This window comes from Rhopalosiphum maidis, chromosome 4, assembly GCF_003676215.2.
Source record: "Rhopalosiphum maidis isolate BTI-1 chromosome 4, ASM367621v3, whole genome shotgun sequence".
Taxonomy (NCBI): domain Eukaryota; kingdom Metazoa; phylum Arthropoda; class Insecta; order Hemiptera; family Aphididae; genus Rhopalosiphum; species Rhopalosiphum maidis.
The window spans coordinates 48,955,987-48,976,240 of record NC_040880.1 but is presented as its reverse complement, the minus strand read 5'-3'; the positions used below and the strand labels follow the sequence as shown (position 1 = coordinate 48,976,240).

General features: G+C 31.5%; 1 protein-coding gene across 7 annotated transcripts in view; it reads right to left on the bottom strand.

Annotated features, from left to right (window-relative positions):
* Positions 1-4,070: 4,070 nt before the first annotated feature.
* LOC113555971 (hepatic leukemia factor) overlaps positions 4,071-20,254 on the bottom strand; it is a 55,364-nt gene continuing 39,180 nt past the window's right edge. For 4 of the 7 annotated variants that reach the window (XM_026960632.1, XM_026960635.1, XM_026960630.1 and 1 more), the window contains 5 exons: positions 7,140-7,288; positions 6,140-6,452; positions 5,721-5,824; positions 5,476-5,613; positions 4,071-4,698 (listed from right to left, as the gene is read on the bottom strand). In XM_026960632.1, coding sequence (XP_026816433.1) covers positions 4,615-4,698; positions 5,476-5,613; positions 5,721-5,824; positions 6,140-6,452; positions 7,140-7,288 — 788 coding nt within the window. In that variant the 3' untranslated portion in view covers positions 4,071-4,614. Of the gene's footprint in view, positions 4,699-5,475; positions 5,614-5,720; positions 5,825-6,139; positions 6,453-7,139; positions 7,289-16,573; positions 17,081-20,254 lie in introns of those variants that run through there. The other 3 variants (XM_026960631.1, XM_026960634.1, XM_026960633.1) reach the window with 3 other exon arrangements.

Sequence of the window (20,254 nt, the reverse complement as noted above, 5' to 3'; positions counted from 1 at the left end):
ATTAATTAAATTAATTACCACACCCAGGCCTATTTTTATGTTTTTGTTGCCCACAAGCGTAATACATCGTTATTGTTTTTATTTTCGCACCATCAGCATGCAAATATTATTATTAGTGATTAAATTTTCATGAAAATTTTGAGTTTTATAATTTATCATAATAATTTCTTTTCAAATAAATCTTTTGATATTAAGTATATAGTTATAGTTATAACTTATAATTATATTATTATTCATATATTCATAATTATATTTTAGACTATGTACTTTTATTACTATTTATACCCATTTTAATATTATTTTGGTGTTATATTGAATATAATAACATAGTAAACTTAAAATACAAATCTTTAAATATATATTATATATATATATATATATATATTATTATACCTATATATCAATATATAATAATATTTAACTCAGTAATAAATGTTGAGTGTATAATCGTTTTGCTACAATTATTGATTTTTTTTTTGTAATTTATTGTTTGAGTCACTTCCACAATTTTACCTAAATCATAATTTTTTTTTTTTTATAGTCGTAATTTTATTATAAGTGTTTTGTTTGACTCCGACATTATACTTATTACTATGTAAATAAAAATGAAACACACATTTTATAAAGTATTTGAATATATTTAAAAAATTAATCAAGTTAAGAATAATACATTAAAACTAAAATTTTCAATTTAAAATGTTCAAGCTTACATCTCTAATTATTATATTACAATATTATACAACCCATGAAACCGCCGTATACAATAATATACGTTTATCGTTACGTTATTGTCGAGGACGCGCGGTGCTTACGATGAGTAAAGGTACGAGTCACGAGGTGCGTGCGTTAGTCAAATAATATTAAACATTTAACCATTACGTCGAGTTTGGTGTTTATGTTGGGTTAGCGCAAAAATATTTTATTACTTTATGGTGGGTACCAGCAGATTAATGCATTTTTGTATTTATTTATTTTCACTAACGGGATCAGCTCGTTTTCTTATCGCCAAACGTCGACATCATATATATATATATATATATATATATATGCAGTATACCCGCGTTTTAAAACATTAAACTGTACCTATACCTATAGTTGTGACAACCCTTAAGCCTTAGGCCAAATGTTTATAATTTTGTATGATTAAGTCATAATAATTGCTGTCGTGGTATACTGGTATTACCTACCTACATGATGTGATCTCGTGCACACGAGTGTTACAGACGTTACAGTGATGAAAATGCAGGTATACATAAATTACGAAATCGACATTTATAGCATATCTCACATAGATAGTTGTACATGAATACAGTAAATAGATTTTTTTCAACATTGACTGCGTGTTAGGTCCTTTAAACAGTGTTTGCGTTATATAATAAGAATGTGGTTAATATTATTAATTATTATTTCATATTATACGTAACGCACTAACGTTATTATAGTTCGATCGTTTTGCACTTTAGTGGCGACCCATACATATATTATAGTGACATAACATAAGATCATAATTCACGATATAAAACGATATTATTGTCTTCGAAATATTAACTAGACAAAATAATTAAAACTAAATTAGGGTTAAATATTTTTAGTCGAGACTTAAGAGGAATAAAATACCGTTTAAAACTGCGGGATAAGCGAGGATAAGTCGTAGGTAGACAAATAATTGTCAAACGATTAGGTATGTTCGCAAAGTTGACATATTTTTATGCATTAATAGTAACACCTCCGATGATATTTCCTAAATAGGTTTAGTCAATAAAATCAATGGCGGCAATGTCCGTCTATACGGTATTAATAATTTACAAATATTTCTAACTTTGTCCTCTTAGGTATAATTGTAAATAATAACTAGTCAATTAAGCAATTGCCTTAACAAACAATACGAGACATAAATTGTTTAGGTCACCAATCTGAGAAAATTTTGGCAGTCTAGTAGTCTACAGTGCGCGCAGGGGTCGTCAAACTTTTTACCGTGGATCGTATCTGAGCTACGACATCGCGGGTCAGTACATAGCTTGGGAGATGTTGCGAGATTGAAAAAAGAGAAAAATTATGTTAATATTTTATAAGGAAAATAAATCTTTTACCGATTTCGAGTATATATATTATTATACATACATACGATGGCTTGGTCGAGATCGAAACACCGCAGTCAGCTTGACGGGCCGCAGGTTGGAAACCCCTGGTCTATAGAAAAATCTGGACATTACCTATATTCGTGGATTGCCGTGGATCCGCCGGCTGCAGTAACGTAGTCGTGTATAGGTTGTTGATGGTGGACACGGACGATCGTCGGGTGCGTAAAACCTACCTTATACCTACCCCAACAGTAACACTTGTAATTTTCTCGTACAGCGTTAGTTATTTTTTGGATCGTATACTGCATAAATAAAATCGCAATACAATATTTACGAACGGTTTAGAAAAATAATTATCGTGTATTTGTGAAACATAAGAATTTCGTAATTACGCAGGTTATTTATACCTACCGTAATAGCGTTTTAATAATATTATCATGTATATGCCAGCAAATTTATAATCAAAAATCTACTGCGATAACGAGTACCAGGTACACTGTGTTTATCATAATGCGTGCCTATAGCGGCATAATGTGGAGTGCGCGAGATTTCGTTCATTTTCCAAATTCGCAATATTGAGAATATACGATTATATATTTATAAATATAACGACGGAAACGTATTTATTATTTTCCTTAAAACATTCATATAATATAATATTATTATAAGTAGTATGTTCTAATAATGTCATGCGTTCGTACAGTGGTGAGTCTATCGGGTCTGAAAGGTTGGCGACTACCGGTCAAGGATAGGTACACATAAATATGTTAGCTATGATTGCTTTTCAAATTTCATTGGTGTCAACTCCGCGAGAACCAATACTGTCCAATTGTAGAGTGCAATCGTAGAGATACCGTAAGGGTACCTACACAATTAATTCAATTGTGATTTTGTGATTGAAAAAAATTTAAATACTTTTTTATACTAATAGTGAAAGGTATATATTATTAAAATCAATAACATGATAAACTAATGGTCATTTCGTGTATATTCAATATTCATGCAAAACAATAACATTTTGGGAAATAATTATAATTTGACAACAATGTTATGTATATATGAAATTCATATATATATATATATTTATATAAAAAAAAAGAAAAAAAAAGAAAATCTTACAGCAGCCCTGACCCATACGTTTGTTTTTTCAAACAAAATTACAATTAGGTATTATATTTTATTAAAGTATTATAAAAAAAAGTAACTATTCACAAAATATCAAATATGATCCTTAGAACAAATACCTTAATATTCTAAAGCCTAATTAAATAATCCTATGAAACAATAAGCGAGCTGTCAATAATCATTTAAATGTCTACAAATAAACATTTTTAAAAATCAACACTTAATTGCTAAAAAAAATAATAATAAAGAAAAAGATAAGTATCTAATCAAACAATTAAATAATAATGGTAAAACTAAACATATTAAAAACGCTCGTCAATCATAATGAGGAGGAAGGATAATTATATAATATATATTATATATTTAAGAAATCTATACATATTAAAATAAAACAATTAATAATTAATTTGTGATGATCTTATGAATTAATTGACATGTTATACAATATTGGAAGCATAAATAAATAAAACAAATCCCCACGCAACGATATAGATGTAAAACGAAAACAGATCCCTTAAAACTTCACTAAAGAAATCATATCGTCCACTACAGTATATTAACAATGTAATGAAATAAATTGTATCTTTAGGGTCAATTTTCAATATATTTTAATGACCAATGCAACTGATAAAAAATAAAAAAGAATAAAACGAAATTAAATCTTGTTTTTTTTTCTCAATTAGCATTATATAAAGTCTTATCTTGTACCTATGAATTATTTTTTTTTACGTTTATAATATTTTTTTATACTTATCAAGACTATATTAATATAATATGTCAGGTTAACACGCATTTCATTTTTATAAAAACATATAAATAGGACGATTTATAATAATAATAATAATAATAATAATAATAATAAAATAAAATAAAATAATAATATAATTAATAATTTAATAATTGTAGACCTATTTTATGTACAGAACAACAAAAACCATGTACATCGACTTAAAAGCTATTGTAAGTTTATACTCGGGGGAAAATTAACCTTGTTTTAAATGTTATTATAGTATCCAGTGTTGTTGTATTGACAAATTTATATTGTTCTTGAGAATCTGATCAATTGTTTGATGATATTGTGTGTGGAATTTCTTTCGTATTTGGAATTGAGATCAGTTGCGTTATAGCAATAATATTCATTATATATTATTGTATACATATATATGGATATACGCTTTTTTATTTTTTTTTTTTTAACTATAACGTAATTATATAATATAACTCATTTCTATACACAACTCCTTTATAGGCGACCACCGCGGTGCGTTAGAAGAGTGATTGCAGTTTATTAACGAGCTGACTGTCAACGGTGCGGTAAATAGTAACGATAATTTGGGTAAGGTATTTCTTTTTTCGAAAACACAGAGGGTAAGGATACTATGGTGCATACAAATCCACGGGAAATATTTTAGATCTCGAACTTTGAAAGACGATCTCGGAGTGCTAAATTTTCTTTCTTTAAACGTTCCATCTCTTGTCGAAGGCCCATGTTCTGTAATGTACAAGAATACATATTTCATTATTTTTATACTTATAATCTGTTTGTTGTTTTGTTAGTAAAGCATAAATACGATTATCCGCCCAGAAATGTAAATATAAAGTTTAGGTAAATCTACACAGGTTTAGAGTCGAGTATATTAGCAATTTAAAACAGAGATGATTTGGTGTGTCTTAAGCAAAAAGCTAAGTAGTTCAACATATCTATAATTAAGTAACAACAGAGTAAATTATAAATAGCCTAATGAGTAATGAGTAATAATCAACGAAAAATATGTATTTGATTATTTAAATATTAGATGCAGTGTACACCATCATAATATATATACGTATAGTGTCAAATTATAATATTGAAAATAAATTAATAAGTATTTATATCAATGATGATAAATTATTAGATTATATGAAGTATAATGTGATGTAACAAGATTAATTAAATCATTAATGAAATATAACTTGGTATAATGGTTTTTTTTTAAATTGTTATTTCAATCCTATTTAGTTGTGGTAACTCGACTTTTCAAACGACGAGAAACCAGCACATTGTCTTAGTGATTTTCATACAGCGTTATTATTATTCTATATTGGCAAATATTATTAGATGCCTGAAAATATAGGTACTTCGAAATAGGCTAGATGAGATTAAGTAGATTTATTTTAGGTTTTACTTTAAATGTCTGATCAATTCGTCCTATCAAACCTACTGCATTTTATAAACGCTAAAGGTACTCTTTTAATAATAATCGTCCCATTGTGCGAGTTAAATAAGTACCTCTTTTTCTAAAAACCCTGCTCTCAATGCAATTTGGTTCTCTTTCATTCGTCTCGCGTCTCTCGATCGCTTTGCCGCCATGTTGTTTTTTCTACGTCTTGCCCAGTATTTCTCATCTTTCAGCCCATCCGGTACAAACTAATGAAAAATTATGGTCAATGGGGTGTCACTAGAACCGCGACTAAGTTCGCGGTGTAATGACATTATAATGAATAAACCAATCAAGTTAACGAGGCCCTTCTCACCTGTTTCCTTGATTTCTTTACCATTGGCTGCGGCTTCAATTCTTCGTCGGAAAACGGCCTTGTTCTCGGGTCGAAGTCTCTGCTGGACGACGCGAACGACAATGCTGCAAAAACAAAACGCACATCATAAGTACACGTAGGACTGCAGGGTTTAATAATAATATGTAATGACTGTGTTATGTATTCAGTCATATACAGTTCACATAGTCATAATATTATCAATGCGACAGGCGTTGTGAAGATTATATAGGTATGATAAACTCGCATAGGTTAGGTAAATCGTATTTTTTTTTTTTTTTTTTTTTAATTATAATTCATATTTTTTTTTCTTCGCGTTCCACCGCACACTCGCAACGATGATATTATGATATATTAACTATATATATTAATAAAGTATAAAATTTCAAGACGAAACTCACTTGAATCTGCTGGTGATGCCGGGTTTATGGTGATCGGGCTGAGCGGTTCGCTGGGCGACGGAGACGGTTCGCGCTTGGTCAGTATGACGCCCACGCCCGCCACACCATTTGTCTGCAAGTGTTGTATCGGATGTATGGAAGCCGGTGGCGGCGGCGACGACAAGCGGTTGTTGGCGCCCGGCATGATGGGCCCACCCTGGTGGTTGACCGCCACTACGGTGCCCGGATTGACGTTGCCCGCGGTCGTTCCGTTCTGATGGTCGCCTTCCACTGGCAATCCGTTTTCGGACAGGAATTCGTCGAGGTCGCAATACTAAAACCGAACGCGTCACAAGGTTATAGATACGCGCGGGCACAGTTATAACATATACAAATAATAATACGTATCATGCACAGCGGGATGGTCCACTGTGTTTTCCCGTTTTATGAATTCACCAATGCGAGAAAACGGGAAATCGCGATGGCCCCCGCCTTGCGCACATGATATATTCTTATAACTTAAGTCTTTAATTACCTTATGAGTATGTGTGACTCAGATGAAAGTCTTGAACAAAATTATTGAATTATTTTATCTCAATATTTTTTTCCGTATTAATTTAAAGTTTAATATCTACAACGACAATTTACTTTACCACTTTTGGGTATCATGTATTATACGTATAGGTGCGTATGGTGGCGAAACGAACTGATGAGTGGCGGTGTGAAGCGTGGTTTAAATCCGATTTTTATGAATTAAAGTAGGTGATAGATGTAAATATTACATAAGTCGTTAGCTTATCATAAATGCCTTACGTTCGTTTCGCCAGTGTTGAAGATAATGACTAGTGATTTGTCTTGTAATATAAACGGTATATATTATATATATATATACATACAAATCATAATAATGACGTGTAGGTTGTTTAAACGCAATTCATATAGATTTTTGGTAAATCAGTAAATTTAATATGAAAAACAAGTTGTTTTTATGTATTTAGACTATTATAGACAAAATAATTACCTTGAGGTCATTGTCGTATGGTATGGTTTTGTTGTCCCAAAGGTTCGGCCCCAAAAATGCTGACTGAGATTCTACGACGTTAGTCCACAAAAGCTCAGTTTCTTCTTTTTTATCGGAATTGCCATCTCTGGGCACTCCACAAGCTTTACCTGAAAAACGAATCAAATCACCCGTGAAAACCTCGTTAGCAGAAGCATAAAATAATACTAATTGTCTTATTGTATAAAGAAAGCTAAATTGGTGATTAATTAATGTCGTTTTCGAACACGAGTTAATGAAATAATATGCGGTATTTGGATCACAACGGTGTAAGAATTGGCCTTCAGCGTAATCCAAGGTAACTTTGAGTTGACAATTAAAAAAGCAACAGACATTAAAATAATATTTAAAAAACTGTACGAATTAGCGTGATTTGGGAGGAAGGTATACCTCCGTTTGAAACTACAACGATCAAGTACATCATCATATTGTATAATATTATGTTTATATGTTTTACGCATACAATTATTACAATTATTAATAAACGAGATTTTTAAGATGAGAATATTTATCGACTTTCTGAAACTTGAATCAGGAAACACAGCGAGCACAATGAAAACACATTAGTTCTGTCATTGAAATTCATTAATCAGCTCATGGTATAGACTTAAAACCGATTTATAGACATAGATTTTTGTAATTTTGTTCTGTGTACAATCATGCAATACGGGAAAAAACTGAAATTTATGGAATCTACGAAGTTATATAGAATATACTTATCGGACAGCTTTAAAAATATAGAGTAGTCTGATAGATATATATTTTATATGTATTAGTATATAGGAAATGCCGTAAATGGATTTATATTATTACAAACGACTATATCAGCAAATGATGGATAACCACTCAAGGCTAAACACCGTACTTATTCGACGCAATTAAACGACAATATCGTATTTTTTTTTAATGCTATTCGATTCGCTTTTAAACATTTTTGCATCGTTGGCGAATATCGTAGAATTAAGTAAAATATGGATTTATAGTCGAATCAATCTACGCGGGGGTTCTAAAATAATTTTTTTTTACCATACATTTAATGTTCTGCTTATTGTAATATTACACAAGAATAATTATCGTTGCCAAGACTATGGTCTTCAAGTAGGCATAATATATGTATCTTAATCTTAAATATATATTTTAGATGATTCGTTTTTTTTTCCGCTCGAGATTAGTTCGGTTATTTAGAGTTTCTATAACATGTGTGTGTGTTTGTTTATTTTTATCATAAGGCGACAGAAATTAAAAAAAAAAAAAAACCACCGTCCTTGTCGATTACAGAAGAAAAAAAAATGATTAAAAACAATCAACGACCGCAGGCCAAGCCATCAAAAACACTCTCGCATAAAAAAAAAAAAAAAATAATAAATAAAAAAAAACGTTAACGAGACACACGCGCTTTGGTTTTGGCACAATGAAATAATAACAAGGTGGATACAATTATTATGCATGTATATACCAATAAGATACAATTGTGCGAAAAATACATAGAACCAAAGAGAGACTGCGGACAAACCTACATTTACCGGTCTGATAATTGCACCGCTACCGCGGTACTAAAGAAGAGGTATTATACCTGTACACGTACAGTTGTGATCGTTTCGTAATGCAGGAAGTAGGAAGCCGTAACAGATTTGACACGTTCTTGCTTCCATTACGATTCGTTTTCACTTTCGTCTTCATTTCTCAGACATCAATCTGCGCTTTTCCGATTCGTCTGTCTCTTTTTACCTTCCTACCTCCCTCTATCGAAACGCTACAGACGCCCAGTATGTTGCAATATATTCTATTATGTGAGTAAATGTTTGTGTGTAATTCGATTTATCTTTTTCATCCTCAGAAAATCAAACCGATGTACGGGTTAATTGATACTACGGTGTTCCTACTTGTGTTTCCCTAATATCCGGACATTTATTGCTGGAGAAATTATGCACTATTCACTCGCAGTTGATAATACAGTGTGAAGGCAAAAATATTTTTGAAATAAAATTAACTATAATACTGTGGCGGATTCATTGTCACTTATTACACTGCTGTTCACCGACTATCTACCGATACACTTGCATACGATGTATGTAAATAGGTTTATCACTTATTACCGTTAACTGTCTAAAAGTATTTATTTGATTAATATTTGATGATGTTGTATATAGTACCTACGTTTAATATTATTATAATTATAAACGGACTAATAATACATTATATTTAATGTGTACAAAATTATATGAAATATTATAGTATATAGACGATCATTATTCAGACTCCATCTACAAAAAAATAGTTTATTCAGAAATTATGCATTACTTTATACTTTATCAGTGTTGAACTATGACTGAGATGACTGTATAACTAAATAGATTCGACGTATTACTGATAGATGAATGATTTTATTATACATAAATTATCATAATTATCTACACACATAATATAAATTTATTCGATTATTTTGTTTCAATTTGATGTATAAATTAAACGTATTTTAATATTTACACTACAAAGGTAGACGATGGATTTATCAATCATTTTTTAACATCATTGACCAGTGCAAGTCTTGCAGGTGTCGAAAGATTGCTGTGTGTAATATTATTATTAAAATATAATATTCATTAGTAACCTTTATTCATTATAGTAAAAGTGGTTGTATATCGCATTATTGCGGTGTCTTATTTAAAATATATTGTATATAATAAACGCGGTGTAAATTACAAGTGGTGACAGTCATTGGCCAGTCAATTTTTCGATAAATAAAAAAACCATCGTAACTTATGCGCATATAATAATGAAAAATGTTCATAAGATTAGCTAAATATAATTTCCATTTTACGAAATTGGCACGCGAAGGTTAGCTATATTTCGAAGTGATAAACTATATAATATTAACATAAACTAGTTTAGACGATGATAATAATAATATGTAACGAAATACCATATTTTTTGCAGGATACACCCGATTGGGATAAAGTCGTTTAGTATTTTTATTTTAAAGGGTTCGAATAATAAGTACACGGCGGCATATGAAAGTGTACACTCAACATTGCCGTTTATAACGGTACCTATATACATAATAATTAATAATATTATACAAACGATAATAATATATTTTATAAATAATTTCAACCGTTACACTACGTTTACTTGTTTATTATTCCGTTTTTAATACATCCCACGGGCCATTCGAAACTTTCTATTCAAAGTAGATTTCGTTCGAGTCGACGACGCGTGTGCAAAATTTTGAGATTATCGCGGCAAAACGTGTGTGAAAATTCAAATTCCATTAATTTGTTTAATATATTATTTGCTGATAATCCGTCTAGATAAAGCCGGTCGGAAACGGTCGGGCGCGTTTCTTCTGAAAAATGAAATATATCGTCCGCGAACACGTATTACGTTTTATTTTTTTTTTTTTTATCTGATTCGCAGTGTTCATTAATAGTAGCGGTATATCGGCGTGCAGTATTATATTATTATAGTATAATGTGATTATATGCTGTACTCGCAGACTACGGCGGCGGCAGTTTGCGCGAAGTGAAAGTGCTGCTCGAGAGTCCGGATATATAATATTATTATTCCGATTGCGCAACACTCTGCAGAAGAGCAAGTCGTTCGACCCGAAGAACTTAACTACGTCGCTACTATTATCATCATTAAATATTTTTTATACATCTTTTTTTCGCGTTAACTGGAAGTATAAAATTATCCGTTAGCCCGTCAACAATGGGTTTTTGACTTTCTCGCATCTTTATTTTTTTTCGACGCGAAAAAAATCCAAACCAGTTTTAGAACAGAAATACTATAGGTACTACTACCTCGTAACGCAAAATATCAAATTCACTAGGAATTTGGATGACGAATATCGTTTCACTCATTTGTCAACACCAGTTTCTTCGGTATATGGCTGATCGTTTTTTTTTTTGGTCAATATAGTTTTTTAGGTTGCTATCATTATTTTATGAGTCAATATGTGAAAATCGAAATCATGTGCTTTAGATCACAAAAGTATTGACCAACAGGTTTTAGATATTCAAAAAAACGATCAAAGTGTGAAATACGTCATTCGTTATGTTCACTAAAAATTGTTATTATTTTCGAACACGGATAGAATTATTTGAGTATAAAATAATTTCGTACTAAAGTCGTCTACACGAGTACACGTCAAGTCGTCAATATAATATCATTATATTATATTATATTATAGCTATTAAGCATAATATTACTTATTAACTATTGTTATCGAGTGTGTAGTTTATACGTCTTCGTCATTAAAATGCCAAAATAAATACGTCGTTAATAACAATACAATGAGTAGGTAGGTAGGTAGGTATATTAGGTATATATTGTTTTAATTACATCAAAATAAATAAATAATTCAAATTGTGCAATACAAATATGTACAATTAAATAACACAACAGTTGCAATATTGTCTGGACGAAGCCTCGTAGATAACAACAAAACTATCATATAAAATACAATATTATGGGCAAGAATGGATAGTCACGGTCAACATTTTCAAAATACGCCGTAAAAATGTGTTTTAGACACCCTCCGCGAAAATTATAAATCGTTGTCCCTAATTGCAACATTTACATAGACGTTAATACTACGTCGTACAATTATGTACTTTTAAGCGGCTGACATCGTCACCGGTGCAATTATTATAATACGCCCATATAGGTCACTTTGGTGCCACCCAATATTGAACCTCGTTACTACCTAATTATTATAAAAATAATAATAATTTTAGTCGTATATTTATTTTTAATTTGGTAGTGTGTACTTATTATAACATTAGTACTCATACGAACTGGCTATTATGTTATACCGACAGAAAACCGTAGGTAGGTACTTAACATTAAACCCGGCGCCTATTTTTCGATCAGTGGCGATACAGAAGGTAAAAAGCGTACAAAACGTGCACAAACTCATTCAATTTTCCGGAAAAGTGTTTAAAAGCCGTTCGCCTCGCAACGAATTCGAATTTTGCATACGCGGAGGGTGTTTCATAGGCATATTTAGCGACCACGCGTCTTATATATTGTATATAGGCATAAAGGACGTACAAAGCATACGACGAGAGTATATCTAGGTATAGGTATATCATGGTATTATATCGTCGGCCGTGACGAGTATATATATATATATATAGTCGTCTGAACCGCGTGGCAATTATTTTTACCGTTGTGTTTTCTATTTACTGACGGCAGTGAAAAAAAAACTGTTAATAACGATTCCGGGCTCGGTAGGAGATTGGAAAGAATAAAAACGAATCACGCAAGGCGGCGGCATGGATTCCGGAAGGACACCGGTTGCGTCGGCGTCGTCAAGCGGGTATTTCCCGGCGAAAGTGGTTCCCATCTCACTTTCACCCGTCGCGCCACACCGCCGCGTGCGGTATAGTGTGACCAACGTACCAAGACCGACCGACCGACCGACCGAACGAACGTCTTTCTCCGTCACCTTCCCCTCGCATCTCACCGGCGGCCGAATGAAAAAAAAACCGAACGTCCCGTTATTTTCTGCAGCCGCGTTTTATTACATTACTCGACCGCCCGTCCGCTCCCCCCTCCCCACAATTCGGAAAGTTCGCGACGCCGACGACGTTATACTGTTAGTACATGGCGCGGTAAACATTATTATTATATGTTTTTTAATAATATCTTTACCGCTAGTCCCGAAGACCGGGCCGAACTGTCCGCCGCCGCCGGACGGTGCGGGATTCGCGCTCTGGTTTTCGCGCGTGGGCACACAGATAAAGCGAAGAAAGTGAGAGTTCTCGTACGCGCGCCGATTTACGAGCGGACGTCCGAGGGGGATATACGATGTAAACTAATATAATATTTTAGCAGTGCGTGTGCGTGCGTAAATACACTAACGGACATACCGGCGCGCGCGTGCATAAACGAAATATATATATATATATATATATATACCTATATAAAAATACACATATTTATAGACGAAAAAAAAAATTAATAATAACACTTTCACTTTTGCGGTGACGGAATCGTCAATATCGCAGACGACGGTGTGTTGCAGGTCCGTGGTGGGCGGCCATTTCTAAGTAAATGTATATGTAATGCATACATATGTATGTATATACCTAATATTTATATATGCACGCGAGTATACGCACGGGCACGATCGAATCTCGACGTATATTATGACGACGTCGTCGGATAATGTATATAGAAAGACGAATATTTTAAGTGCATTATTTTTATTATTATTAAAAAGTGACTGCGTTTGCGTGTTGGTCGCGACAGGGGAAATCGTATAATAGGCATAATATTATATTGTATACACCACCAGGGCATAGCTATAAATATTATTTTACGCTGCCCGCGCGTGCAGCGTTATCCCGATATTACAATATATCTAGATACGTGCTACACATTGCTAAGTATATAAACAGAAAAATGTAGATGAGTATTTTGCCATCCATATATGTCACATTGACTGCAGTCGTTAAGTATTCCGCTTTAAATACTATACGTTCGGGTTTCGTTTAACAGAATTTAATTTAATCATTGCAAACGCCAATTAGTACGATTGAAGAGTTTAAAAAATGATTGACGTCCGGAGTAAAGTTTAAAACGAAATCTTGGTATATGTATATAATATTATTCTAATTGAAGATGAATATGTTAGATGTCAAACATAATAAAAGAAAAATCACAAATCATAAGTATTATTATTATTATTATTATTATAATAGTGCTACAATGATAAATATAATATAGTATTTATATTATATATCTTCGCGTCTACATACGTGTTGTACATTATCGTCGAAAAGTAATTTGTAATTTCTATTCCAGTAATATCGATCTTGAGAAAACAAACGAAACGGAAAAAAAAATGTAGTTTATTCTATGCCCACGTCGTTGATTTGTTTTTTCTTTCTTTAAGGCGCTAACCGGTCGAACAAACAGGCTACCCCGGAAATAACGGAACGACGCGCAAGTGAAAGTAGATAATACAGTCGGCTGGCTCCTTGGCGTGCAGTAATATATGACTACAGCGAAATACTGTTCGAATTTAACGTTATTTCTGCACGTGACTACAAATATGAAAAAAACCGCATAATAATACAGGTATACTTTTCAAAAGTATTTTTGCATTTGTGGTCTATCGTTAAAGTCTCCAAAAAAAAACCTAAATATAATTTAATATTGTATCGTATCCGTTGAGTATGAGCTGTTATACCTAGGAGGAAAAAAAAATCAAAAAAAATCAGAGGTGTACTCATCTACACACATATACACGCATATACATTACAACGTTTATTCTATACGCGTTCTGACGTGAGCGAATATATTATTATATATAGGTAATAGGTTTGCTTTTGTTGTCGCAGCGTTAAATATCGCTTTCTGTTTTCATTTATTGGCCAGACAAAGGTGTGAAAAGCATATGAATAAAAAATACATCGAAAGAATAACGTGCGTGCGTACATCATAAAATGTATATTGTGTAATAATAAATAAATTGATTAGCGTCTTAAAATCCCTGCGATCATTAATGACGATTATAAAACTTTCGAATTTCACTCATTAAGATTCGTTAAGGACGTTCTCATGTGCATATTATGTATTATACAAAAGTAATTAGCTGACCATTGAAATTGAAAGTGCGTGCATATACCGTGTATATATCATATATATGTATATATTTTTTTAAACGGAATATCATAGAATAATCGTCGGCAGAAAGTCCAACGGATTCAGAATAAATAACTGAACAACTACACGTGTCACTGTGAAGGTGTGAATATTTTTTACGCAGGGAATGGGAAAAAAATTTTTTTTTTTATTACATTTACATGGCGAACGCATTAAGTGCTTATTGTTATTACTATATTCTTTTTTTTATGATCACAAGTGATATCTATTTAATAATCTCGAACAATGTAAACACCGAACGGATTAGAAACTTCAGCAGTAAATGTAATTCAAAGATAAATTACAATAAATTTCGTTAGCCGAGATAATATGACACTCTGTACGTTACTATTTATTCATTTTTTAAGGCGATAAGTGTACCTACACAAATAGTGAATAAGACGTGTTTACTTTCATATATTCAGTTTAGTTGCAGCGGGAAATGTGCTGCTCGCCCGCGTTCATGGATAATTCACTCGAATCTCAATAAATTTGTCGCGGCGTACAACTATATTAATATATTATTGCATGTATGGTGTACACGGACGTATAATAAATAACATGGCGAGTAGGGGTTGTAGAAGAGAAGAAAATCATTTGTAATGACCCAAATGTATTGTTGTTCATTATGAAAGCTTAATCACGTGTGCGCTCGAGAATCGAATAGAAAGTGGTGTGCGTCTCTTTCAAGGTCGTCTTTACAGACATTTCACTTTTGGGTATTCAAAATGTGACGAGACAATATTATCATCTGTTTCGTTTCGTTGCGAAAGAAACTCATCGGTTCTTTTTCAATTTTTTCTTTCTTTTATAGTATTCGTGTATAATGTAGTTTAATGAGTATGGTTTCATTTTTTCAAAGGTGTATTTACGTTGATAACATTATTGGATTATAGCTTTGGAAAAAAATATAAATTTGATGTGTTACCTAATGTTACCAGCAAAATGAAAAAAAAAATGTCTACATTTGCTGATAGATAAATAATCAAATCGTTCACTAACAAAAACTTTTTTTGTTACGCAAATGATAACTTATCGCACTGTCGACCTTTAGTAAATTTTTTATGTTTAACCCTTAAAAATGTCACCTTGAGGTTTGAAACGTGGTGTACGTGACCACAAAAACTTATCCATCAAAATGGTTACATGGATATCATATACTTTAATATAATTTAGTCATCATTAATTGAACAATATTGGAATTTACTTTATTTTTCTCTCCAGTATAGTGTCAAAAATAAATGTAATAAAATAAATTAATATTTATTATTAGATTGTAATTTTTATAATGAATTTATATAAATACAGTAATATAGACTTTGAAGTTTGACGGTATTAAGTAAGAGTACTTCACACAAATGCGTTAATAATTATGATTTTTTTTTTTTAGAAAATACACTTATAGGGATTTTTAATATTCAATATGGCGGAGTTTTTTCCCAACCAACTACCCAACATATAAATATAATATAATATAATATGTATTATTCTATTATTATAATATATACTCATACGTTAATTTAATAATAGTTATAATAAATAAAGTATGTAGATATATGACGGGGATAATGAAAATCATAAATTCAGAAACGCATCGCATATGTTCAACTGCGTTCAATATTATGCTGTGCGTATATGGTAGCATTAACATAGTAAATTTAATACGATACACCTGTCCCGCAGTTGTAGAAAACGCGTAACATAATACATAATAATCGTTCATATAAAACACTGAATACCATTCATTAGCATCTGATGTCGCCAAAACTGTTGGTACTGGTTCCATCTGGTCGAGTCCGGAGCTAAAGATTGGAGTTGCTGTAGGTGTTGCTGTGTCTGCGCCTGTAGTTGAGCATTATGGTGCTGATAGTCCATTACAATACACTTCGCTTCGTACATTTTTGGTTTATATACGCGAAATAATAATAATTAAAAAAAAATCGAAAAAAAATGCGAAAGTAAAACAGTACGATATTTTTTCGGTGGACAAGGAGGACAACTTTGTCAAGACTTAAAAACAAAAATTGATCAATATCCGTAAAAAAAATCCGTCGGAATTCGAACGTTCAATCACAACATGTTCACGTAATAAATCGGCTTTGAAAACAAATTTCGAAAAAATAAAATAACAACAAAAATAAAAATCGTCTTTTATTTAATATTTCTGGAAACGTTTAAGCTTTACTGTGCTTCGACTACCGACGGGGGCACGCGTGTTCTCGGGGGAACTGATCTCGGCACGCAGCACCGGCGCTGACTGGCAGTCCCGACGCCGCCGGTACCGTCTTGGCGCTCGCACACCGCACGGCCCCCCACATCTGCGGAACCACGGTACCCCTCTCCACGCGGCTTCTCACCAAACATTATCATATCAATTTCGTTCCTTATCTGCTTCTCATAAATAATAATAACGATAATGATGATGATAATAATAATAATAATAATAATAACACGAAGAAAAAATGCATGTATAAATCGTTCCCAAATTTACATTTGTCCACCATTCATTTCCGGACCTTTCTTAATCGTCAATTTGAATTTCGAACAGCTTGTCGAACAGCCGTCTATGCTCTATTGTGTCCAATTTAATATACGATATTGTTTCCATCGGGTTCATAATATTATGCGAGCTGCAGTATATATTATAGCCAACATATTATTATGCAGTAGTGATGGCAGACACCATTATAATATTATAGTATTAAACGAATATCGGAAAAATTATTAGTTAGTGCCTTCGACCATAATCACGCTTTGAATATGGTATATATAAATTTTTAAATGTGTTTGTTGCAGAAACCAAAGTTATATTAATTAACCGTCTAATAAAATAAATAATTATTTTTTAAAAGAAGCATATAATACAAGTATACTATAGGTCCGTTAATAAATGTTTTAGTACTTTTCACGTTTATATAATGACTATTTATTAAATTAAAATGAACTAAAAATCAATAATTTATAACCCTGGAAATTTTATATGTTTATGCATGCAATACATTTTTTGACTATTATTATTAAAATTTAATTCAACACAGAAAATTACTAATTTTGGTTCCATAGCATGTAATATATCAATATACCAGCTATTATAATATTATATAGTTTTTTTTTTTACATTACTCATTTAATATTTTAAATTAATTTTCTTCATTTCCGACATAAACTCATATATTTTCTAACAGCTATTAATATAGGTATAATGTATATAAAACGTATAGCTATTATTTATTATACGGAGGTTTTTAACTGGGTAATATAGGTAAATCTATGTGTAGGTCATATTATTATTATATTACATTACTTATAGTACATAAAGAGTAACAAACGAAGAAATAAGTAAAACAATTAATAACCGTTTCAAATTTAAAATAAATTGTATCTGAGGGATGACTATTTTTACAACCAACTCTTATAATCACGAAAAATATTATATTTGTTATATGTATTTTTGAGAGTTTGTTTTTTTGTTTCGAAGAAAAATATTTTCAAGAATTTTGATTCAAATTTCAAATGAGTAGTTTATTTATAAGTATTTAAAGTTTAGATTAACTGAGTAGCGGACATATATTTAACAAGTATTCCTAGTACTTTACTCTACTTATATCTAAAATTTAAATACTTGTAACATATTAGTTATTAACTACTCGTTCGAAATTTAACTGTTATACATCGAAATTCCCAGAAAAATGTTCTGCATTGAAATATGAATGTTGTCATATAAAAAAATATAACAATTAAAATTATGTTCATAAAATATTAAATACTTTTCGAAACGAGTTAATAATTATATCACCCTGTATACTTGCATTATACTTTTATTGCGATAACTTCGTGAAGGGTTTTACATTAATAATTATATTTATAATGCAAATGAAATATATGTAAGTATATCAAAGTTCAATGGGAAATTCGACAATTATGATTTACGTTTATGTTGACTTTAGTATGACTTTATCGGTAGTAGTATATTATAGTATTTTACGCACATTCATTCAAAAAAACATTAATACTAAGCTAATAAATGAAATAATGCTATATTATATCGAGATGTGTTGTAATTGATTCATTAGTACAAAACATTTTATTATTTACACATTTATAATCATGAAATAGTTTTATTGTTGAAGTTAAACAGAGTGTTAGAGCACCGCATAGTAATGTACTAATGTTTGGATTTGGATAAATGATAAATCTAACCTAATTTTACATTTGAACCATCATTATATTAATATAAATGACCAACAATAGTTCAATAGTTCCATGTACACACATATACTCATAAATACATATATGAAGTTATAAAGTGTATCAAGTAATTAAGTTTGAAAGAAATTAGGATACGATTAGTAAATAGAAATGATTTGTTATAAATGGTATAATATCAATAATAAGTAATGGCCGTTACCAAATATGATGCTTTTTAATAAAATTGTTATAACATTTAGCAACGTGAGGCAATCGTTTAATTTTTCTTCGTCGATCTGATCATTAAAAATGTTTATGTTAAAAAGTGAAATTATTTTTTTACTCTTACAAATTGAACAAGTTTAAACCGGTGGTAAACGTGTACCGGCGAAAGAATGGCGCGCGGACCGTTAAACAAATTTACAATTCCAGTTTAGCAAAACACATAATAATAATTACTACATTGAATTTTGTAAGGTGTTTATTTTTGTCCGCCTTGTTTTGTTTATGTCCTAATGTCAACTCATATATGGTGTTGACGGTTGTTTAACGAGTTTTGATGTATCTGCTGTTAGCGGCATATAGGTAAATAGCCAATATTGTCCTTGTAAAATATAAGAAACTATAAATACTATAGATACTATTATAGCTTGGTCAAGCTGTATAATGTTAGAACGTATTCCAAAAACGAGTGCATTTTTCTATAGTGTCATAAAAGCATACACGGAAACGATGGTCTGCAAGTCATACAGGTAAACTGCCGTATAATTCAGTTGTGCAAAAGACTCGCACACAATATGGTTATTTTATTTTTCAGTTATGTTCGGCGTGCCAGAATATAAAATTAAGTGCGGCTAAATAGCGTGGGCAAATCGTCACGACATGTTCAGCTGGACACACTTGCACTCTCTACTGCGAAATGCAAACAAGATATCTTGTTAGACCAGTTCGCCTTTCCTTTGGTGTACCGTTTTTTTAGAGAAACCTCTTTACGCATATCTCGTTTACCAACAATTTGGACACCCTCTGAATGCATTTGAAACACATCCGGTTTTAAGTCGAGTTAATTGAAAATTTACATTGCCAATATATTTAGATATTGGTTCATACCTATATAGGTATATCAACTATAGTCCACGAAGTGTATATATAATTATAATATATATTAATATTGTATTTGTTATATTTATAAACCTACTATATGGTTTATTAGGCGCAAATGTTTTTCGTAC